At 35.3% G+C, this 10,880-nt stretch overlaps 1 protein-coding gene across 1 annotated transcript; it reads right to left on the bottom strand.

Annotated features, from left to right (window-relative positions):
* Nucleotides 1–1,694: 1,694 nt before the first annotated feature.
* On the bottom strand, nt 1,695–2,531 carry LOC136030795 (myosin heavy chain, cardiac muscle isoform-like). Its single transcript, XM_065709842.1, has one exon. It carries the CDS (start codon nt 2,529–2,531, stop codon nt 1,695–1,697), a length of 837 nt encoding a protein of 278 aa, XP_065565914.1.
* Nucleotides 2,532–10,880: the final 8,349 nt, after the last annotated feature.

The following is a 10,880-nucleotide window of genomic DNA, read 5'->3' as shown; positions in this document are numbered from 1 at the left end:
AGGAGTATTTCCCCAACGTCTTAAACTTGCACGTGTTATAGCTCTCTTTAAAGGAGGTGACAGAAAGGATCCTGGGAACTACAGGCCGATCTCTCTTCTGTCAGTGTTCTCTAAGATATTTGAAAGAGCAATGCTCAAACGTCTGGTGAGATTCCTTGAGGCTAAATTTTTTTACATCAGCATCAGTTTGGGTTTCGCGCAAAGTATTCTAAAGAACATGCTTGTAATAGACTTCTTCAATTTATACGACGATCTTTAGATTCTAATTTTATTCCTGCAGCCATTTTTCTTGATGTAAAGAAAGCTTTTGACAGCCTAACACATAAGATTCTCATTGGTAAACTTTGTCATTTTGGTGTCCGTGGGGAAGCATTGTCTTGGTTCTCGTCATACCTAACTGACAGATTTATCGCTACAGAAGTTACAGACGAAAAAGTTCCAATTGAATACGGAGTACCCCAAGGTTCTATTCTTGGGCCAACCCTCTTCCTCATATATGTGAACGATCTCTACCGACTTTTTAACACCCCAATTAACAATGTTTGCTGTGGGTTGTGTCACAAATCTTACTCTCAGAGTACGTTGGTGTTCACACCTGATAGTCAAGAAGAATTAATAGCATTTGCAGATGACACTACTTTAGGTGCTGCAGCTCCGGATGAATCATCCCTTATTCTAAAGCTTCAAGCAATGACTGAGAAAATACTCTTTTGGTTTGACATAAATCAACTAACTTTAAATGTAAAAAAGTCCTACCTTCTTATTTTTTCTCGTAAAGGTGTGAGCTGCCCCACAATTACTGAGCTTCATACACCAAGAGGCTCCATAAGTCGTCCCCCGGATCGATATGTGCGATTCCTGGGAGTTCTTTTGGATGAAAATTTATCATTTAAGTGGCATGTTCAAATAATAAGAGTGAAAATTTCCCGTGGACTTGGGATCATCCGAAAATTAAAGTGTTTATTCCCTTTCCCTATCTTCCGTCTTTTATACTTTTCTCTGATTTACCCTTATATATCTTACTGTTCGTCTATGTGGATGTCCACATTTCCCTCGGTACTTGCTCCTATTCACAATCTTTATGAGAAAGTGGCAAGAATTCTCCAGTCGGCTACACACACTCCTCTTGACCTCCTCAAAATTAAAGATGTTTATGTTTTATCTCTATCTTCGTAGGCATATCAAAATGGAGATCTCCCATTTTGTTTTTCGGGACTGCTTAAACTAGTAGGGGAAGTGAATTTTTATATCGTTCGTAACCGGGAGGATGTGATGATTCCAGCTAGTCCCTCGGTTCGTTCAGACTTCGGCCTGGCTGTGACTGTGGGACGTGCTTGGAACTTGGTTCCCACTGAAATCCGGCAGTCACGAACACTTGGCTCTTTTAAGAGACAGATGAAAAGTTTCTTATTATAAGCTTCTTATTAAATGTTTCTTAACGTTTATTTATTATTTTTTTTTCTTTTTTGGGTTGTTATTTTGTTGGTGTTGTATCCTCGATGACGCGAGAATTTTAATTTGTATTTTATTATCGGGTGATGTGAGGGTCGCTGTTTCGTGGGGACTGCCGGTGAGTTGATTTATTTTCCTTAAATATTTATATTTAGATGTTGGTTAGTATGTTTATGACAAGTTTTATGATTCTTTATTTATTGTATGCCGTTTCCCAAATAGCGGGGCCATTGAGCCCTTTGCTATATTGTTTTTGTTATTGTTATTTTATGAAAATAAATAGAACTTGAATTTGAACTAGCTTCTTTCAGCTCTGCATCTTTTTGATAATGTTCTTCCTTCTCCTTTTCTTTCATCTCCTTTAACTTCAATTCATATTCACTCAGAGCTTCGGCTAAACTGTTATTTTTTTTATTTGCTACAATGAGATTGTCACTAGCTTCTTTCAACTCTGCATATTTTTCACAATGTTCGTCCTTTAAGATTCTTAAAATACCCTCCAGTTTTTGGGTTTTACTTTCGTATTCAGACAACCTTAATGAGGTATCTTCAGCCAAGCCTTTTGCACATTCTAGCTCTTTTGTCAAGGATGCCAGCTGACAACACTGCTCTTCAATAATTTTTTCACAGTCGTTTGCTTTCTTTTCAAAAACCAGTTTATCAGCGATAACAGCTTTTAACTGTTTCTCTTTTTCAAATATTTCATCTGACAGAGAAGTCATTGCAGTTGTTTTCGACTGAATTGTATTGTTAAGACCTTCAATTCCACCTTGTTTCTGTTCTGCTAATTTTTCTGATTTCTTTATTTTATCATCAAATTCTTTTTGCAAAAGTGCATTTTCTTCAAGTCTACGTCGAGATTCCGAAAGCTCATTATTTAAGCTTTCAACCACCTCGTTTCTGTTCTTCAAAATCTTCTCAAGATCTAAAACTTTTTCTGCGAGAACATCTTTATTCTTGAGCAGATCTTCAAAGCCTTTCAACTTTTCTTTTGCTTCCTCTAGTTTTGCGTCTTCATTTCGTCTGTCACTTATATCTTTTTCCCTTGCAGCAACTACCTCTTCATAACTTTTGCCCATTCTACTTACTTCTAGCTTCAGTTCCCGTTCCGCTTTTTCAGCGCTGTTTTTGAAATTGTCTAATTTAGCATACGCAGCATTCTTCTCACTCAGTAACTGAAAGTCTGTCTTTGATATTTGACATCATTTCTTCTTTCTCTTGCATTTCTTCAAGCAATAGTTTTCCTTATCTATTCCTTCATTGATTAGAGCAGTCAAACGAAGTCATTCCTCTTTAAGACTGGACATATCCTTCATCATTACTTGTTCCTTCTCTTCTTTTTCGGTGATAGTTATCTGAACATCTTCCATTTCCATTAAAGTGGTAGCTTGCTCCTCCTTCATTCTCTCTAATTCTATGTCGATGGATCTTTTACAGAAATCATGCTGTTGATTTCTTTCTGTGCATCTTCTAGACTAGAAGTTAAACTGACAACAGATGCTTGAAGTTTTTCGATTTGACATGACATAGCCTATTTAGACCCTTCGTTAAATTGACCTTCTAAAAAGACCCCCATTTCTGACTCATAATTAAGAGCCAACTCCGTTTGAAGGCGTGACTTGTCGTTGGAAATTTCCTTTAAAATTATCTCTTTCTCTTTGAGCCGTTCTTGAATTTTTCTATTTGCTTCTTGTAGTTTAGGCACTTTTGCCGCTTCATTTTTAGCTTGTATTAATTCCTTTTCCATTTCTTTTTTCGCTTTAACTTGAGCAGCAACTTTTTCATCATAACTTGATTTCAACCTCTCTTCAGCTTTCAACCTCTCTTCAACCTCATTTTGTTCAGAAATGAACCGTTCTGAAACAGGTGAATCACAATATGGTGCTTGGGTCATCAAAGTTAATACCTAAAATAAGAAAAAGCTGAATCAGCATATTGTATTTTGCTCATTAATTTTGGCAATTAGCCAAATTATTTTGGTAATAATTAGCAATTAGCAATTTGGTAATTAATAGCCAAATTAGGTCCCCCCAGCTCCCCCCAAGAGAGCGGATCCGTTCCAATTATGTCAATCACGTATCTAGGACTTGTGCTTATTTTTCCCACCATGTTTCATCCCCAACACTCCACTCTAAGCGTTTTCTAAAGATTTCAAGTTTCCCTCTCCAACTCCCCCAATGTCAACAGGTCCGGTCGGGATTTAAAATAAGAGCTCTGAGACACGATATCGTCCTAAATATCAAACTTCATTAAGATCCGATCACCCATTCGTAAGTTAAAAATACCGAATTTTTTCTAATTTTTCTGAACCAGCCGCCCCCCCCAGATGGTCTAACCAGGAAAACGAATATTTCTAATTTAATCTGGTCTGGTCCTAGATAAGCCTGCCAAATTTCATCGTCCTAGCTTACCTGAAAGTGCCCAAACTTGCAAAACCAGAATAAACAGACCGACGAAAATTGCGATCGCTATGTCAATTGGTAAACAGCAAGCGCCATAAAAACCAATTTAATGCTTAAATAATGCAGTAGAACAAAACAGAAAAAATATGCTTTGAATAATAATAATGAACGGGTAATAAATGAGTAAAGCTAAATTAAACAAATCATATAAGGAAAACAACAATTAAACAAAACTCAATTCTTAATAATCTCTAAATATCACTGCAAATAGCCCGAATAAGCAACACAGAAATGACAAACAGATTATCTCTCGCACAATTTCAATTTGGGAATGAGATCTAGCAAAAAATTAAATACTACATTTATTGGAAAAAATCTGTGTATGCCCTAAATTATGACCCATGACTGAAATTACAAGGTTAACATCTATTGAACTTTAGATGAAGTCTAAGATTAGCCTAAAGTGTCGTTTCATTCTATCGTTTTATCCGCTGTTTTTCCAAACTGAATTTCTTTTCAGTATTTTATTATCCTTTTCTTATTCATGTTATTTGGTGCTTTTTTTGCTCCACTTCTGTAAAGTGGTGGGTAAAAATAAATATTAATTGTTATAGCACTACATTTTTTCTAAAAAGCATAGAAAGATTCAATAATTTCACACCCTTAAAATATTTTAATAAACATAATAAACATAAATATTAATAAACATAATTATACGTTTCCTTAACTAATTCAGTAAACTGTTTACTACTCCCTGAAAGAAAAACAGCTATAGTTAGATTAACAAGAGGAATACCACTACTACCATTAACTCACCGCAGCACCAAGCCACCTGAGGCCAAAACAGCTACGCACGCTCCTCCTCCATCCGAATCAATTCAAACCTTCCCTCTTTACACCCTCCCAAGAAGTTTCTATTTCCCTTAAATCTTTCTTTTTGACATCCTCTCACCCCAGACGGGACGACCTTCTTTCCGTTTAGCCCTAGATGGTTGGCCAAAAAGGACAATCTTCGGCAATCTGTCAAGAGGAATCGATAAAACTAATTCAGTACTACGGCTTCAATTCCAGTCACAAGTCGTCCAGCCCCGAATTGCCTTCTTTGAATTGCTTACCTGCTCTTCCAATTCTTTCTGTTTATCCTTCAATTCTTGTTCGTGTTTCTCTCGCAGTTGACAGATGTCTCTTGAATACCTTTCACTATTTGATATCGCTTTCTCGTAATCGAGCTAAAAAAAAAGAAATAGAATATATATATATATATATATATATATATATATATATATATGTATATATATATATATATATATATATATATATATATATATATATATATATATATATATATATATATATATATATAAATGAAAAGAAAAATAAGGAATTTTCGATTCTGTTCTGAATTTCCCCCAAAAAGGGAAAAAAGTTCGACTTTAGTTCTGAATTTTTTGAAAGAAGAGAAAAAAGGGTTAGAGGAATTTCGATTTTCTTTTATCGCTTCCATTGTTTGAGTTTGTTAGTTCACCTGAAAACCTTCAAAATCTCTCCTCTCAAAGTCTCGGGATTTACAAAGTTTTCAAGTTTGATAGCCAACACCCCCTCCCCCTAAAAATCCTTTTACATGCACGATTCGATGCTACCGTATTCTTAATTCAATCTTGCTATTGTGGGGCAAACAGTATGGGTAACTTATTTATTATTATACAAGCTACACACACTCTTTTACTACAAGGATAATTCCTTCTTGGTATTCTTACGATGTTTGCTATCTATTCAATTCTTTGTTTTTCTACAATTTTAACTGAAAAAATCATAAGTTGTGAATGACAGAAAAAAAAACTCGACAGGATTTTTGGACTCAGAACCAGGCCAATGTTTCATGAAGTTAACAGAAGACTTGACTAAAAAAAAAAAAACAATTAAAATTCATTTGTAATTTTGGTTATAAGTATGTCTAAGGCCTATGTCCTTTCTGAAAATGTCAGGATTTTAGGGCTAGTGACTGTCAAAAATTATAAACTAGTATCCCGCTTTTCAAAGACCCTAAACATCCCCCTCCTAATAAAGGTCATTTGGAAGTCCCTAAGACATAGGTGTAGAAATCCGATATAGCCTAGATATTGCGATCAGTAAGATTTTTTTCAATTTATTTCAGAAAACTATTCGTAAAATTAAAAAAATCCTAAAAGTATCGTCCAATTATCGTAAAAATACGTGTAAAAAAGAGGAAAATTGCAAATGCATACAAGACTTCTATTCCACATTCCTCGAAATCCTAAGACTTTTACGACTATTCATATATGACAGAAAAACTGCATAAATTCTGCGTAAAACTTTGATTATATTTTTGTCCTTATTATTGCTTTAGTTGTACTTTTAGGTTGACCATTTCTTTAAGTTTTATCCTTTTTTTTCAAGTTTTTACGGAGATTGTCCTTATTACTATCGTTATGGTTTCAATTTCTTTTACAATTTATTTTATTGTTTCAAAGTCTAAAACTCTAAAATTTTTGAAAAAAAAACAGAAAAAAAAATGTGGATGACGGATAATTCTTAAAGAATTTTAAGAGTTGAAACATGTTCAGTGATTTAAAATTGTTAACAAACAACAAAAAACAAAAACAAATTATTAGTAAAATTCTCGGCACATTGTCAGAATTTTGTTATAAGATTCTAATATAAGATTATCGTCTTACTACCACAAATATTGTAAAAAATTTATATGGATAGTACGAAGAGAGGGCTACTGTTCCACTGTTTTGTTAAAATTATACTGGTTTTTTCTTTCTTAAATCCTGTGAAAGAAGGACTCTTGGAGTAGTTAGAAAATATCACAGGCCGTCGCTTTCACTTTTAGTTTCACAGAATTTTATATTTTCCGTGCAGCAAGAGATTTATTTTTTAGTTTAAGTTCATTTGGAGATAAGAGTTTGATTTTATTATTATTTGCAAATAACATAAAATGGTTTTTCAAACATCTTTATCCCCAAATGTACTAAAAGCTAAAATCATTATTTTCTTGCAACCAGAAAGTTTTTAAGACTAAAATAAATAAAGGCAAGGCTGCACACCATGAACCTTGACACTGAATAGTTAGAAGATGTCACACCTCGTCGCTTTCATTTCTAATTCCAAAGAATTTCACTTTTGCGAGGCAGCAAGAGATTTATTTTTTAGTTTTTAGCACATTTGGAGATAAGAGTTTGATTTTATTATTCTTTGCAAAAAAATAAAATGTTTTTAAGGCACCTTTAACCCCAAATGAACTAAAAGCCAAAATCATGATTTTTCTTGCTACCAGAAAGTTTTTAAGACTAAAATAAATAAAGGCACGGCTGCACACCATGAACCTTGACACTGAATAGTTAGAAGATGTCACACCTCGTCGCTTTCATTTCTAATTCCAAAGAATTTCACTTTTGCGAGACAGCAAGAGATTTATTTTTTAGTTTTTAGCACATTTGGAGATAAGAGTTTGATTTTATTATTCTTTGCAAATAACATAAAATGTTTTTAAGGCACCTTTATCCCCAAATGAACTAAAAACCAAAATCATGATTTTTCTTGCTACCATAAGGTTTTTAAGACTAAAATAAATAAAAGCAGGGCTATACAGCATGAAGATTGACATTAAACATTTAGAAAATGTCACTTTCCGTCGCTTTCATTTTTAATTCCAAGGAATTTCACTTTTCCAGGCAGCAAAAGATTTTTGTTTTAGTTTTTAGAACATTATGAGATAAGAGTTTGATTTTATTATACTTTGCAAATAACACAATTTTTTTCAAACACCTTTATCCCCAAAGTAGTAAAGATTAAAACAATTATTTTTCTGGCAACCAAAAAGTGTTTTAACACTTAAAAAAGGGAAGTACGGGCTTTTACAGTATTATACCTTGAGTAGTTAGAAAATGTCACAGACCGTCGCTCTTATTTTTGGTTTCAAAGAATTTTAGGTTCAAAGAATTTAAAAATTTTTAATTTGTTTTATAGTACATTTGGATTCTATCTTTATACTTAGAACAACAAATAACCAATTGAAAAAGAGCTAAGAGCTCATATGGCAATTGTGACGAGGTCGGAAGAGCCAAGAGCTCATATGAGCTCAAAAGAGCAAAGAGCTCATATGGCATGAGCTCTATCAAAATTCTAAGAATCAATAGATTAATTTAAAAGGAAAATTAGAAGCTTAATACCTGTCGGGATTTAAAATAAGAGCTTTGAGACACGAAGTCCTTCTAAATATCAAAATTCATTAGGATCTGATCACCCGCCCGTAAGCTAAAAATACCTCATTTCTTTTAATGTTTTCTCTCCCTTCAGCCCCCCCCCCAAATTGTCAAATCAGAGAAAACGACTTTATCAAGTCAATTTATACAGGTCCCTTACACGCCCACTAATTTTCATCGTCCTAGCACGTCCAGAAGCACCGAACTTACCAAAGCACTGGATCCCTCCTAACTCCCCCGGAGGGAATGGATCCAGTCCGGTTACGTCAATCACGTATCTACGAAATTTGCTTATTCTACCCACCAAGTTTCATTCCGATCTCTTCACTCTAAGCGGTTTCCAAGATTTTTGGTTTCCCTTCCAACTCCCCCTCCAATGTCACCAGATCTGTTCAGAATTTTAAAGAAGGGCTCTGAGACATGAGTTCCTTTTCCTTTTAAATGTCAAATTTAAAAATACTACACGAGTGGTGACCCGTTCTTAAGTTAAAAATACCTCATTTTTTTCTAATTTTTCAGAATTAACCCTCCCCCCGACTCCCCCAAAGAGAAAGAGTCCGTTCCAGATATGTTAATCAAGTATCTAGGACTTGTGCTTATTATTACCACCAAGTTTCATCCCGATCTCCCCACTCTAAGCATTTTCCAAGATTTTAGATTCCCCCCTCCAACTCTCCCCAATGTCACCGGATCCGGTCTGCATTTAATATAAGAGCTCTGAGATATGATATCCTTCAAAATATCGAATTTCATTAAGATCCGATCACCTTTTCGTAAGTTAAAAATACCTCAATTTTCCCAATTTTTCCGAATTAACACCCCCTCCAACTTCCCCAAAGAGAGCAGATTCAGTCCGGTTATGTAAATCACGTATTTACGACTTCTGCTTATTCTTCCCACCAAGTTTCATCCAGATCTCTCTGCTTTAAGCGTTTTCCAAGATTTCTGGACCCCACCCAACTCTCTCCCCCCCAATGACACAGGGTCCGGTCGGGATTTAAAATAAGAGATCTGAGATACGAGGTCCTTCTAAATATGAAATTTCATTAAGATCCAATCACTCCTTCGTAAGTAAAAATACCTCATTTTTTCTAAATTTTTAGAACTAGCCCTCCCCCAACTCCTGCGAAGAGAGCGAATCTATTCCGGTTATGAAAATCAAGTATCTGGGCCTTGTGCTTATTTTTCCTACCAAGTTTCATCCCGATCCCTCCACTCTAAGCGTTTTCCAAGATTTTAGGTTCCCCCTCCAACTCCTCCCAATCTCACTGAATCCAGCCGGAATTTAGAAAGAGAGCTTTGAGACACGATATCCTTCTAAATATCAAGTTTCATTAAGATCCGATCACTTGTTCGAAAGTTATAGATACCTAATTTTTTTGAATTAAATGTTTCCCCACTCCCCTTCCCCAGATGATCAAATCGGGGAAACGACTATTTCTAATTTAATCTGGTCTGGTCTCGGATATGCCTGACAAATGTCATCGTCCTAGCTTATCTGGAAGTGTCTAGACTAGCAAAGCCGGGACCGACAGACCGACCGACAGAATTTGTGATCGCTATACAACACTTGGTATTTACCGTGCCATATTAAAATTGGTATTTATTTAAGTGCCATAATAAAAACAGTTGAAAAGCTAACTCTGGCTCGTATGAATTTCTACTATTTCTACCATTAACTAATAGCAGCGTAAGCCCCCCTGAGGATAAGAGGGCTGCACGTATTTGGACACAATCCCAATAAGTTCGAAGTCAAGTCTTTACTCCCTCCCATGAATTTTCAATTTCCTTTAAATGCTTGTTATACAATTTCTGCCCAACCCGCTTGAGGACGTCTTGTTGTATGGGCCCAGACTGATGGCGGAAAACACGATTCTTGACAACTCTCTACAAAACCATATTAACCCTTTTTCTATTACCCAAAAACGGGGATCAAACATCATTTTTCGAGCTGTTTATAGCTCGATATTCACAATCCATAAAAGATCATTATCTTCAATTAAATCACCTTAAAATGTATGAAAATTTACAACAAACTTAGAAAATAAATATCACAAGTACATACAGGAAGATTCCTGCTCAGATTGTTCAGAATCTTTTGGGCCAGAGTTCGCCCTCAGGTGCTGCAAAAATTAGGAACTGGGATTCTATCTATCCCAGTTAAAACGACCCGGTAACTCAAATTTCGACCTTTTTTGACATCCAACGCTCCATCAATGACACTGGAGAAGCTTTATATTATCCTTGAAGGCTGATATACGGTCAGTTAAACGAGTATCAAAAATTATCCTGGATAATTCCACTTGGAAATATTGAGCATATCTATTCTACTTTTAAAAATCCCGCGTTTCATTGGTCAATTGCATTACCTTGACCCCCAATATCTTACTCATAGTTTAAATACTTTCTATTCTTTCAAATTTTCTTGAAAAGCGAAAAATCATCCCGCATCATAAGTAGCCTACTTTTGCATATTTACTGCATCTACCATCTTTACTAATGATGCTCAGGTAAGTGAAGCTAGCCACTTCTTCTATTTTCTTGTTACCTAACGAAAGCCAAAAATCAACTGAGATCGTTTGGAATATTTGCATATCCCCCTTGAATTGAAGCCCAGGATCATATGTGTCGATAACAACAAAATTACGCACATAAACCGTGTCAAAAATTCTCCCCAAGCACAAGACCGTATCTGGAGAATACGGTAGGGGGTTTAACCCCCCTCCCCAAAATGTTTGTCCGACTCGTAAAAACCTAGCAAAAGTTCATATAAACAAATTTTGATGCGCTTTTAAAG

This window comes from Artemia franciscana, chromosome 9 (assembly GCF_032884065.1).
Source record: "Artemia franciscana chromosome 9, ASM3288406v1, whole genome shotgun sequence".
In the NCBI taxonomy this organism is placed as follows: domain Eukaryota; kingdom Metazoa; phylum Arthropoda; class Branchiopoda; order Anostraca; family Artemiidae; genus Artemia; species Artemia franciscana.
This window is presented reverse-complemented; position numbering and strand designations above follow the sequence as displayed.

Excerpts from the sequence above, each read along its gene's own strand:
- LOC136030795 (XM_065709842.1), bottom strand. The coding sequence starts at position 2,531 with ATGGGCAAAAGTTATGAAGAGGTAGTTGCTGCAAGGGAAAAAGATATA.